Source organism: Apodemus sylvaticus, chromosome 12 (assembly GCF_947179515.1).
Source record: "Apodemus sylvaticus chromosome 12, mApoSyl1.1, whole genome shotgun sequence".
NCBI lineage: Eukaryota > Metazoa > Chordata > Mammalia > Rodentia > Muridae > Apodemus > Apodemus sylvaticus.
The window spans coordinates 82,263,622-82,277,484 of NC_067483.1; the positions used below are offsets into that span (position 1 = coordinate 82,263,622).

Here is a 13,863-nt window from a genome sequence, read left to right on the forward strand (position 1 = left end):
GGGCTGGGTTTGTGGATAGATATTGGGTGAACTTGGTTTTGTCGTGAAATATCTTAGTTTCTCCATCTATGGTGATTGAGAGTTTTGCTGGATATAGTAGTTTTGGTTGGCATTTGTGTTCTCTTAGAGTCTGCATGAGATCTGCCCAGGACCTTCTAGCCTTCATAGTCTCAGGTGAAAAGTCTGCTGTGATTCTGATAGGTCTTCCTTTATATGTTACTTGGCCTTTTTCTCTTACTGCCTTTAGTATTCTTTCTTTGTTTAGAACATTTGGTGTTTTGATTATTATGTGACGGGAAGTATTTCTGTTCTGGTCCAGTCTGTTTGGAGTTCTGTAGGCTTCTTGTATATTCATGGGCATCTCTCTCTTTAGGTTAGGGAAGTTTTCTTCCATAATTTTATTGAAGATATTTGCTGGCCCTTTAAGTTGTAAATCTTCACTCTCATCTATGCCTATAATCCTTAGGTTTGGTCTTCTCATTGTGTCCTGGATTTCCTGGATATTTTGGGTTACAAGCTTTTTGCACTTTGCATTTTCTTTAACTGTTGAGTCCATGGTTTCTATGGAATCTTCAGCATCTGAGATTCTTTCTTCTATCTCTTGTATTCTGTTGTTGATATTTGCATCTCTGTCCCCTGATTTCTTCCCAAGGCTTTCTATCTCCAAAGTTGTCTCCCTTTGAGTTTTCTTAGTTGTTTCTACTTCTGATTTTAGATCCTGGATGGTTTTGCTTAGCTCCTTCCCTTGCATGTTTGTGTTTTCCTGTAATTCTTTAAGAGATTTTTGTGTTTCCTCTTTCATGAGCTCAGCCTGTTGACCAAAGTTCTCCTGTATTTCTTTAAGAGATTTTTGTGTTTCGTCTTTCATGACCTCAGCCTGTTGAGCAAAGTTCTCCTGTATTTCTTTAAGTGTTTTTTGCATTTCCTCCTTGTTGGCTTTTGTATTCTCCTGGATTTCTTTCAATGATTTTTGTGTTTCCCTTGCAAGGGCTTCTAACTTTTGATCCGTTTTCTCCTCAATGACCTTCATGTGTTCCTGTACCAGCATCATGACCAGTGATTTTAAATCCAAATCTTGTTTTACTGGTGTGATGGGGTATCCAGGACTTGCTGGTAGAGGAGAATTTGGTTCAGATGTTGCCATATTGCCTTGATTTCTGTTAGTGACGTTTCTGCGTTTGCCTTTTGCCATCTAGCTCTCACTGGTGTTACTTGGTCTTGTCAGTGCTGGACTCACCAGTGCAAGCTGCCCCTTCCCCGTTGGCCTCTGGTGCACAGCTTACACTCTGCACTGCCTATAGACAGGGTGCTGTTTTCCAGGCTGTTCAGATCCCAAAGCAGGCACCTGAAGGCTCCCGCTGGGGTCCGCAGGATTTATCGGAGCACACCGACTTTTCCCAGCTGGCCGCCCGGAAGCCCCCACTAGCCTCTTGAGGGACCTGGAGATGTGGCGGCCACCCAGGCTGATCTGAAGCGGAGAGATTTGAGCTGGGGGCTTCTGCCTGAGGCCTTGCCCCAGATTGTGTCTGTGGACCAGGTGGAACCCGTGTGCACCCCCAGGGAGCTCCGAAGGTGAATGTTGCTGTGACCTCCCCTGTGCTCCGCTCACTCCGCTGGGCAGCCGATTTCCCCAACCGGGCTGGCGCACACTAGGTTAGCCTTGTCGCCTGGGCCCTGAGTCCAGGCAAACGCCTGGGAGGCCAAGGTCCGAGCAAAGTTCCCCTAGGGCTATGTCTGTTATTTGGGTCCGCCAGGTGACCCGGATGGCGGGCGTGCGCGTCCGCGCTCCGCGAAAGCACCGGGAGAGTCTGTTGTGCTAATAACCTCCTGGGCTGGTTGACACACAGATGGCCCACCAAGCCGCCCAGTTCTTGGGGTCAGTCCTGTGCCTTTTGGGGCCTAGACCCCCGTTTTGTTAGCCTCAGGCTACGCTTGTTAGCAGTCTCTGCCCTCCCGAGCACTCTGGCTCCTGTAGGCAAAATGGCGGCGCGTGCACCGGCCGGGGCAAAAAAAAAAACTCCTGGCTGGGTTGGCGCCCCGATGGCCACTCGAACAGCCCAGGGCCTGGGTGCAGGCCAACGCCCGTCTGGCTCAGACCCCTGCGGTGTTGGGCCTAGGATTATGTTTGTGTACCTCAGTCTGACCGATCTCTGGAGCCCGGGATCAAGATGGCGGTGAGTCTCTCCTGACTGGCGGGCAGCCGAGTTCTGAAGTGGCTTCCGTGCAGCGAAAGGCTCCGCAGAACCGCAGTTGCTTGCCGCCCGGCTGGTCAGCGAAGGTCAGTGGTCGTGGGCGCAGGGCCTAACTGGACCCTGTGTCGCCTTGGTTCCACTGCTGATGGCCCTTCAGCTGGAGCAGCCACTGCTACCGCCGCCGCCGCCGCCGCCGCCGCCTCCTTCCCTGAAGGGTTTTATAATTAATATTGTTTCTCTTTTTTTGCATTTTTTTATTCGATATATTTTTTATTTACATTTCAAATGATTTCCCCTTTTCTAGCCCCCCACTCCCCGAAAGTCCCATAAGCTCCCTTCTCTCCCCCTGTCCTCCCACCCACCCCTTCCCACTTTCCCGTTCTGGTTTTGCCCTATACTTCTTCACTGAGTCTTTCTAGAACAAGGGGCCACTCCTCCTTTCTTCTTGTACCTCATTTGATGTATGGATTATGTTTGGGGTATTCCAGTTTTCTAGGTTAATATTCACTTATTAGTGAGTGCATACCATGAGTCACCTTTTGAGTCTGGGTTACCTCACTTAGTATGATGTTTTCTAGCTCCATCCATTTGCCTAAGAATTTCATGAATTCATTGTTTCTAATGGCTGAATAGTACTCCATTGTGTAGATATACCACATTTTTTGCATCCACTCTTCTGTTGAGGGATACCTGGGTTCTTTCCAGCATCTGGCAATTATAAATAGGGCTGCTATGAACATAGTAGAGCATGTATCCTTATTACATGGTGGGGAATCCTCTGGGTATATGCCCAGGAGTGGTATAGCATGATCTTCTGGAAGTGAGGTGCCCAGTTTTCGGAGGAACCGCCAGACTGATTTCCAGAGTGATTGTACCAATTTGCAACCCCACCAGCAGTGGAGGAGTGTTCCTCTTTCTCCACACCCTCTCCAACACCTGCTGTCTCCTGAATTTTTAATCTTAGCCATTCTGACTGGTGTAAGGTGAAATCTCAGGGTTGTTTTGATTTGCATTTCCCTAATGACTAATGAAGTTGAGCATTTTTTAAGATGCTTCTCCGCCATCTGAAGTTCTTCAGGTGAGAATTCCCTGTTTAACTCTGTACTCCATTTTTTAATAGGGTTGTTTGGTTTTCTGGAGTCTAACTTCTTAAGTTCTTTATATATATTGGATATTAGCCCTCTATCTGATGTAGGATTGGTGAAGATCTTTTCCCAATTTGTTGGTTGCCAATTTGTCCTTTTGATGGTGTCCTTTGCCGTACAGAAACTTTGTAATTTTATGAGGTCCCATTTGTCAATTCTTGATCTTAGAGCATACGCTATTGGTGTTCTGTTCAGAAATTTTCTCCCTGTACCAATGTCCTCAAGGGTCTTCCCCAGTTTCTTTTCTATTAGCTTCAGAGTGTCTGGCTTTATGTGGAGGTCCTTCCAAGCACATTCATCTGGTTCATTATGTTTAACCAAAATACATGGAAGGTCATTTACCTTGGTCCACATCAGTACAGCAACCCTGTCCAATCTCCTACCCAAGGAAGACGAGATGAAGGCTTGTGAAATGGAGACAAGGCTTGGCTCCCAAGCCTGATGATGTAAGTCATCTCCAGAGCCCCAGAGGTGAAAGGAGGGGTGCAACTCCCACAAGTTTTCCTCTAACCTATGCTTCTGAGCCAGGGCAGATGCATCCCCATGCATTCACATACACAAAGGTAGCTCAGGAAGAAGAAAAGACATCTTTCCACTAGAAAGATGATTGGAAATCTGTACAAGCAGTTATGCACGACAGGCAAAAGCAGTTTGCGCAAAGGAGGGAGCTGCTGAGGTGAGGGGGGTCACTGTTTACATCAGGTCCCATCGAGGCAGCCTTCCTGAAGAATGCCACTCATTTCCTCCAATGTCTTCTTTGTCATCATTGCAAGAAGTATTTCCCAGGTATCCTTTACCGCCTCACCCCCTACCCCCCACCCTCCCATCCCCCACCCCCCACCCCCCTACCAGTCCTTTAAGGTCTGTTACTAGTCTTATCTATGTTTGTGGACTAGGTCATGACCTTTCCACTTCCAAATCTTTTCCTATTCTGGATTTAGTTAAAATCCCAGGTGCATTTCTTTAAAGAGAAAGAAAATTCTTTCATTCTCATTATAGACCAAATAGTCACAGGAACCCATATCACAATTGGCCAAGACCAGGGCCTCAGGGCCTCAGGGCCTCAGGGCCTCAGGGCCTCTGGGCCTCAGGGCCTCAGGACCTCAGGGCCTCAGGGCCTCTGGGCCTCTGGGCCTCAGGGCCTCAGGGCCTCAGGGCCTCAGGGCCGCCTCTGGGCCTCAGGGCCTCAGGCCTTTAGGACCTCAAGGCCTCAGAGCTTCCATCTCTAGCCTGAAGTGGAAGAACTTCCACCACATCCACTGTGGCAAGTCTTGAAAGCCATCTTTCTTTTCCTCAGGGCCTCAGGACCTTCAAATTTATTAAGAACCTGCTAGATACTGATTGAGTGTGAGTTTGCAAATAAGGTAAGGAATGGGGCCAACCACGTAAAAACTGTCAAAAGGTTGTCTATTCCAGGGGATACTGTGATCCTTATAGGCCATTACCTGATGCTTCCTGCTTTCATGGATGTGGCTGTAAATCACATTCAACAAGGAGTGTTTATTCATTTGTGCCCTCTGGCCTTGAGTTTGGGGCTGTTCTTCCTGTCAGAGCCCTGCCTCAGGTGGGCAGAAGTGTTCAGAAAGTCAAGGGTTTCTACTCCTACTGATGAAACCTGGAAACCTACAAAACAAAATTCCCCAGAAGCTCAGATGAGACCCTTTTCCAGGATGAAACTGGCAGCAAACAATTCCTAGGGGTAAGGAGCCCGTCTAATAGAACCGAGTGCACACTGGAAGAGAGCTCCGCATATACCACTTTGCTTACTCACCATCCATACTGGAGGAGGCCTTTCACTTCTGCAGCTACATAAGAGTCACCCATTCTCTTATAAGTAACCCCTCAACCATGCCCCAAATAAACTCATAAGTTTACCACATTAGACAGAAATAGAATCGTTTCTTGGATTTGTTATCAATACTCAATCTAAGAAAAACCAACATTTGTGTCTAGGAAAAGCCACACAGCTCGGGCAAAGGGGAGGAGCTTACAGAGAAGCTGAGCAGTCCAGTGGAGGGAGCGTAGGGACATGACAGGGTCCTGAGGCCGCTGGGTCAAAGAGTTGAACATTAAGTTGGACAATGGGTATTTCTCAGCATAAAAGCAGTGTCTGGATTTGGGTCTATGGAAACCATCCCAGGGATGCTGATAACATGCAGGGATGATTCTAGAAGAGCAGGAAAACTACAACCCAGATCAATGAAACAGGAATACAGAAACTTCCATTCTAGATAATGAAGAAAAGGATTTAGTCTCAGAAAATCAAGCATGGATCCAAAGCAAGACAATACATTTAAGATTTGAGGAAATAAAACAATAAATAAACAAAATGAACAAACCAATACGTTCATATTAAGGTGTTGAGGTTTGGTCTATTGAAATGCATTGTAATACTAAATACTTCCCCTCCCCCAAGATATGGTTGCCCCAGGAACATGGAGATCCTCATGTCCACCAAAAAATGCTATGTAACCTTGTCCCTTAATGTAAAACTACTGGTTAAATAAAGATGCCTATAGCCTGTAGCTGGGCAGAACAGAGGTAGGCAAGACTTCTATTCCAAAGATTGGGGTCTGAAGCAGAAATTATGAAGGCAGAAGAGAAAGGAAGGGAAGAGAAGATTCTAGAGAATAGGTGAATCCTGAGAAGATGGCCGTGAAGGTTGGCTAGTTGGAGTAAGAGTGGCCTAAGTGGAATGTGGCAAGTTATATCAAGGAGTTGTCAACAGGGAAGTAGACAAAATAGCTTAGAAGCTGATATCTGCCCAGCTCCAGTGCTGTTGAGATTTATATTATAAATATAAAAAAAATTGTGTCCCTTATCTGGGAGCAGAATGATCAAAGTTGGAATAGAAACTCCAATTAAGTATTACTACAACTGGAAGGTATGGGTGATGAGCTTGTGCTGTTGTAACTAGACACCTTTGGATAGAAAAATAGCAAAATCCCAAAATCCAGACATTAATGCTTGGCATATATGTGTGTAGATATATATTAGCATACATATAGTTTTGTTTTTGCAAAGCATGGTAGAATCATGGTGGCTCTCATGGTAGTCTAATCCTTATTTGGGGGTGATTAAAAGAATATAATGTTTCTGGAAGCGAATTTCTAGTGTTTCTCAGTGGGCTACTAAGAAGGAAACTGCTTAATGCATGCAGGCAATAAAAATATCAGCTATGGTTGATCTGATGGTTTGAATATGCTTGGCCCAGGGACTGGCACTATTAAGATGTGTGGCCTTGTTAGAGTATATGTGGCCTTGTTGGAGGAAGTCTGTCATTGTGGATGTGGGCTTCATGGCCCTCATCCTAGCTTCCTAGAAGTCAGTCTTCTCTTTGCCTTTAGCACAAGATTTAGAACTCTCAACTCTGCCTGCACTATGCCTGAGTGGATGCTACCATGTTCCCACCTTGATGATAATGGACTGAACCTCTGAACTGTAAGCCAGCCCCAATTAAATGTTGTCATTATAGATGTCTGCTCACAGCAGTAAAACCCTAACTGAGACAGTGGTAAAGGTGGAAGGATGAAGTTGCAATCTATTCCCAGTTTCCAGGTCAGACTTGAAATGCATTGGTGGAAGTCATGACCAATTCTAAGCAAAAATTCTAAATACCAGGACAACTCTAGTAATTCATTACCTCCCCACACCTTAATCTAGGAACACTGGACCACCTATTTAAGAAAATGTGCTTTAGAGCAAAGGGAGATTACTTGATGCTTTTGAGGTTATAATTGACACTAATTCCTAAACACTGAATGAGCCTCCACGGCTGCCTATTAGTGTTGAAGCAAGAGAGGGTATTCTAACCATAGCTAAAGACTGGGGCTTGGTGGGACACTGCTAGGAGGTCTATTCCTCAGGGAGGCCTACTGATCCATTGTCTACCCTCCAAATACAAAATTAGAAAGGATACCCTTGGAGACTTGAAGAAACCTCACATTGATTCTTTGACCTTGGGTAAGAATTCTTACTGTGAAGAGTAATGAGCTTAAACTCTGAAACTGCTCCCATCCCCAGCAAAGAATGGAGAGGTGTGGAGGGGGTGAATGGAATGCTGAAATATTTTAATATTGCCCTGACTCCTATTTAGCTCTATTTATTTTACAGATTGGCTTTTGCAATGATAATGGCAAGAAATTATAGTCCGACATTAGAAGTGGTCTCTGCCAGAGTGGCAATTTGGATTTTTGCACTATCTTCAAGCAGAGCAAGAGAACAAGACAAAATCCTTTCCTGTGGGAAGGACATCTAGTTTGTTTATTCTGTCGCCTCTAGGATATTTCCATTGTTATAAGTCTTGACAGAATACAGTCCGAAGAGACCTGGATTTTGTGGGCCTCATAGTACACAATAATGTCATGTGACAGGACAAGGTAAGAAATATGGGTCAATTATGCCTATGCAGGAAATCTTCATGAGCACATACACAATGCACCATGGAGATTTGGTTAACTAGCCTTATAACAATTCTGTACACCCAGCTCCCAGACAGGATAGAGTGGATATACTTCTCTTCGTCCATCCAGAAAATTCTCTTGACATCCCAGATACACAACAAATGTAAGAGAGCCTTGCATGGTTTAGGAATGAAGGTGGACTGACTAAAGGAATTTCAGGATTCAAAGAATGATACAGCATTGCATGTTGAGGCTGGTTTTGTTTGGCTATTTGTTTTACTACATATTTTGTATTGGAACTCCAGAAATCACTGGAAGCTATAAGGTTTCACATAGTTCATCTTTGGTCACAAGACTGAGATGTCGACTGTGTTTGAGAAGCTATAGCCATGGAGCTGGTAAAAGGAAGGCTTAGGAAACCCCAGCACTATTGTGGATGCCAGACAATGCTTGCTAAAAGGAGCCTGATATGGCTGTCTCCTGAGAGGCCCTGCCAGAGCCTTACAAATACAGAGGCGGATGCTCACAGCCAACCATTGGACTGAACATGGGATTCCCAACTGTAGGAACTGAAGGGTTTTACAACCTCATAGGAAGAACAATAACCACCATACAGAGCCCCCAGAGCTCCTAGGGACTAAGCCATCGACCAAAGAGTACACATGGATCTAGCTGCATTTGTAGCAGAGGATTGCCTTGTCAGTGGCATCAATGGGAGGAGAGGTCCTTTGTCCTATGAAGGCTCGATAGATGCCCCAGTGTAGGGAAATCGAGGGCAGGGAGGTGGGAACCAGTAAAGGGGATAACATTTGAAATGTAAATAAAGAAAATATCCACTAAAACAAACAACAACAACAAAAAATAAAACAGTTAAAAGAAAAGGAGAAAGGCTTAGGGAAGATCCAGAGGATATCGTGAGGATCAACAAGCTTTGGTTATGTCATTTATGATCTGATCTTATCATTATCTCCCATGCAAACTATAATCAATGAGGATAGATCAATCATTAACTTAGCTTTCTAGAAATACTTAAACTCTGAGTAGCTCAGTCAACAGCAGTAAATCATGTTTATCAACTTTACAACCCAGGACAAGTCACTTCTGTTGCCACCAATCAAAGTGGAGTATTCTTGTTTAATAAACTAAGATGAATTCTTGTCATGTTAAAATTAAATCATTAAAAGTCTAACAGTGAACCACACTTTTGCAATTTTATCAAGGTTTTTATTTCTTTTATTGATCGCTGCATGACTTAAATGGCAGATAACTCAGTTTGCAGGAAAACGACAACACTGTGAGGCTGAGAGGTGTTTAAATTAAGAAATGTTGAAACCCGTGAAGAGTAAACATAAAATAGAACAAAACAATACAATCTCTGGCTTCTGTAAGACATGAGTGTGGTGCCCTGGCTACAGGAGAGGAAACTTACAGTGGACTTCTCTTTGCATCTGTCTTTCAAAGCTTCCTCATTCAATATTTCTTATTCCAAGAACACTCCGAGCACATTCTGTATTGAGCTGGTGGCTTGAAGTTCCCATAGACTGGAAGTGAGAGCCATCCCCAACATCTGCTTGTTTGATGCCTGTTTCTGCTTCTCCTTGAACATCCCAAGCCCCCAAGGAACGTTTGTGATATGGACCAAGGGTAAACTCCCAGAGGTTGGACAAATGCACTCTGAGCACACCACAATCCTTTGCTACCCAAGGACGCAAGTGCAGAATTTGGCTTTTATGGCACACGTTGCCAGGATCACATAGAATCCTAGAGCATCTTTATTTGTTCTATAACTTAATAGTATACCTATAAAATAATTACATTATACTTATAGCTTTTCTTCATTTATAAACAAGACAAAATTTAAATACAATTTGAGCCATTTGAAGGTAAACTTTATACATACATTAAGCCAAGAAGTAGCCTCAGACCACAGCATATCATATAGCCTTCATGGGTACACCAACGATTGGGATCGAAAAATACTCACGTATATACTTTGTGGATTCCTAGGTTAACTTTTCATCTTAATGTGTGGGTCCCAGTAATAGAATGACATGGTCTGGCTTTGCAGCTGGGTGTGAGAATCTTCTCCTCCCCCTCTAGTTACATGTCATCATTCTCCATTAAGGACTCTTGTATTCCCTTCACAGCTTTTCTGATGCGTGTTCTGCTCTGGCTCTAGCTGGAGATTTCCTGCTAACTAACTGTAGCTCTGCCCTCAGGCACTCTATTTACCTTTTGCCTTTATCCCTGGGGTTGAATCATTCCAGCTCTCTCCTGATTTTTCCCCTTGTTGCTCTCTCCTGATTCCAGGCTGTGCACTCTCATTTCTGAAGCTAATATCCCCTTCAAAACCACACAGTCTGTACTCGGGGTTACTGGGTGGCAGAAGTAACCAAACTAGAAACCTTACATTGCAATACAGGCGAAAGAGTCCATGGCGCACCCTCCCGCCCCCCATCCCAATGCTCCTCCCTCCTCCTGGTGGCCAGCCGACTGGAGAGCCAGCATCCTTGTTGGGTTTCCAGAAGCCTGAATCTCAGAGCAACTTGTGGATGGTCTCACTCACATACTAGGAAACCTATTCTTGGCAAGAGCACGGACTCAGAAATTATCAACCAAAGGATTTCAGCACATTCTGATTCCCACCAATGGCTTCTTGTTCACATTTGTCAGATTCCATACATGCCACTCACAGGGAGGCCTCCCTAGGACAATTGCACAAAGAGATTGAACTTGAGTATAATTTTGAAGGAAAATAAATTACTTCAAAGCCCTCCCATCAAAAGACCACACTAAGGAGACTACTGACAACTCATCAGCAGAACTGAAGACGATTGAAATGTTTCTTGGTATTTTTAGGAGTCTATCCTTTTTAAAGGAAGCTATTCTCTGAGTTCACCTACATTACAACCCTCTATATTTGCTCTATATTTCTGCCTGTGTCACAAAATGTTTCAATACCATACATTCTTACATATCTTTTAATAGAAAATGTTTTGTTTTGTTTTGCTTTGCTTAGTATAATGACAGTGAAAACAGTACCAGGTTTCATCTCACATGTACCTTTCAATATTTCCAGCTTCCTAGTAATTCCTCTGTACACACCCTCTGTCCTCTGTCCTAGTCTGATTTCTACACTATGCCTTGATGCTTTAGTGTCTCCGGTGATGTCATATTAAAAGTAAAATCATGACATGTCCCGTCTCCCTGCTCAATGTGGAAAAGAAAAAAAAGTGTGTGTTGGTGGGGGGCAGTGACTTGCTGACCTGAAAGGCAGTTTTTCCTCTGTAAAATACTTTTCCACAGATCACTCAACCCTCTCTCTACTCCCTATTCAGAATGGTGCTGCAAAGCTAGAGTCCAAACACGTGACTTGATATATGACTATGTCGATAATACTTTTAACTGTTTTTAACATGATAGGTCAATTATAAAACTGGCATTAATACAGAGACCTTGTGAGTGATAACACGGCAGCGGGAATAGTATGCGCACCAGAATTTATCTTGAGCTATAGATGGGGGCTATGAGGAGAAAAAAAGATGTCGTGGTGTCCAGAGGTGTGGAGAATCCTGCCTGCTCGGTACAGTTCCCAGGGAAGTCCATTTCCTGATCCACTCAGTTTGGCTTGTCCTCGTGGGTACCAGGTTTGTTCTGGAACCCCTTGAGGGTGAGCATCTCTTTTATACATGATGCCCACATGGGCATCACAGCAGCGGCAGAGCTGGGCAGCTCCCAGGTCAGAAGAATGAATGCCCACACCACAGGAGTCCGGTGACCAACAAAGGTTTGCGACAGAAGAGTCGTGCATTCTTCACCAGGGGAAGGGTCAAGCTTGAGTGCAGTATGTGACCAGGAAAAGACTTGTGTTTCCACATGGTGGACTCGTCAATCCCGAATGACAGTGCATCTCCTGAAAAGTCCTGTCGAATTTCTGGGGGTGGAGTTTTCCAACATCTTCTGTGTCCGATCTACAAGGTGGATTTAGAGACACAAGTGTAGCCTGGGGTGGATCTGGGACAGTCAACAAAGCTTCACTTGTGGACTTGTGGTCCTCATTTGTGACAAGGACACTGTTAGCCCTAAAAGACACATTTGCTGCTGACTGGGACACCGGGCAGAGTGTGAGTGAGCTCAACAGAAGTGGCGGTGGCGCAACCCAGGAGTAAGGTTGCTCAAGGCTGAGCTGCATTCTGCCTCGTGAGTTCACTGCTTGTCCGAGTCACTCAGGTTCACGGACATGCACCTGCAATGCTTCACCTTCTGGATTTTCTTGATTCGGAAAGGTGGATCGAGGCCCGGGCATTCGAGCTCCACGATGACAGAGGTGACACGCTGGGGCTTGCAGAAAGCGCAGGATTGGAAGGAGTCCTCCTCCTTCTTCACGTGGCGCGGGATGTAGAAGGAGTTGCATTGGCCATAGCAGAAGCGGTTGAGGATGGTGCGACTGCGGCAACCCTCCTCGCTCACTGTCTGCCGCAGTGGCTGCGTCTTGCACCAGTCACTCTTGAGGTACTTGCGCTCGGTGACCACCAGGGCCTCCTGGCTGGAGGCCAGCACCTCCTTGATCTGGTGATGCCATCTCTCTGAGTTGTTGCTGCTACCATCCTTGTAAGGCGAGGGGATGGCGCCCGCAGGCCGGTTCTTCCGGGTTTCAGCTACCTTTACCAGCACAGCCACCAGGAGCAAGGTCAACGAGAGCTTCCAGAGCATCCTGCAACGAGAAAAGAGCGGGTCAGAAAGGGATATCTGGTGAATATCCAACTTTTCTCTTAGTGTTGATGGCTGGATACCCAGAAATTAAATAGTGCAACAGGAGGCAGTTGTGACCGCACTACACAGTATCCTATAACCAGTATGTTTTACAGTCAGAGGAGAAAGCCGTGCTGTGTTTTGAACGGGCAGTGTCCCTCATAGCTCATGCTATTTAAACATTTGGATCTCAGCTGGTGAGTCACTGGGGTAGATAGTTGGTGCTACTTCCTGTCTCTTCTTTCCTTCCTTCTGCTGATGAGCCCCACCTGTATTCTGCCACAATACCTTTCTTGAAGAGCCAGACTGTATCCCTTTACACTGTAAGCCAAAAGAAACCCTCTCTTAAGACATAGCTAACTCAGGTATTTTGTTCCAACAACAACAAAAAGGATCATTGTTATAGCAGTAAGTTGAACAATTTCAGAGAGAAAAAAATACTAGTAGTGTTAATGTAGCCCAAAGCCAAGGTACATTATTAGCAACAATAGCACCCAGGATGTACTCTGCACTGTGAAGTAAGTTCACTTCACAGTGAAATAAATGGAGACCCACAGAGGTTGAGTCCTTCATCCCAGACTTCATTCTCCAAACTCTAAGCTCATGCTATCATTTAGTACTAGAATAACTACACTTTATTAGTTCTTAAGACATAGCAAAAGGTTTCCTGCTTCCTTTCATATGTAAATATAATTAATAGTTGGAGTTGCATAGACTGGGTATGACTGCCTTCCCAACTTCACGGATGAGGACACAGGTTTGGAAAGGCTATGCAACTTGCCAAAATCACAAAGACTGAATATGAAGTATTTGAATCCTGGCATCCCAGGCTCTGTTCTATTGACCTCCATGAATGTAACTAGCTCTTCCTTATGGTTCTGTTATGGTTCTGTTAAAATGCCTATGCTAAATCACAAGTATGTCACTCAGTAGTCTAGGTCTAAGTGACAAGTGGCATTGTACCTCGTATCAAAGATGGCACCTCCTTCCTCAACTACTTCTGGAGAACTTAAGATAGATTCAATCCTATCAGAGGCTTTGTTGACACTAGTAATTTCATGTTACAGTTGTGCTGTCAAGCATCCTCAAGACTCCACGTTTAAGTCTCCACACCCCACTGATTTTGCGTGTAGAGGACCAATTCAGAGGTAGAACCTGGTAGGAAGACTTTGTGGGTTTGTGCCTGAAAGAGACCAAGAGATGAGCATCCCTTCTCTCTTTTTTTGGACGGCTGACATGCAGTTGGGCATCTTTCTCTGCCACACTGCCCTACCTTATTCCGGCACTCCTCCATGGACCCATCTATAAACTAAAACTTTCCAAACTGTGAGCCAAAATAAACCTTTCATCTTTTCCAGTTTCTCAGCTTTG

The 13,863-nt window shown here is 44.8% G+C and overlaps 1 protein-coding gene across 1 annotated transcript in view; it reads right to left on the bottom strand.

Moving 5' to 3' along the window:
• Positions 1-10,960: 10,960 nt before the first annotated feature.
• The window catches only part of Grem2 (gremlin 2, DAN family BMP antagonist), a 101,575-nt gene continuing 98,672 nt past the window's right edge, over positions 10,961-13,863 (bottom strand). The window contains exon 2 of the mRNA XM_052200828.1: positions 10,961-12,454. Within this exon, the coding sequence (XP_052056788.1) occupies positions 11,947-12,453 (507 nt within the window). The 5' untranslated portion in view covers position 12,454 and the 3' untranslated portion in view covers positions 10,961-11,946. The remainder of the gene's footprint in view (positions 12,455-13,863) is intronic.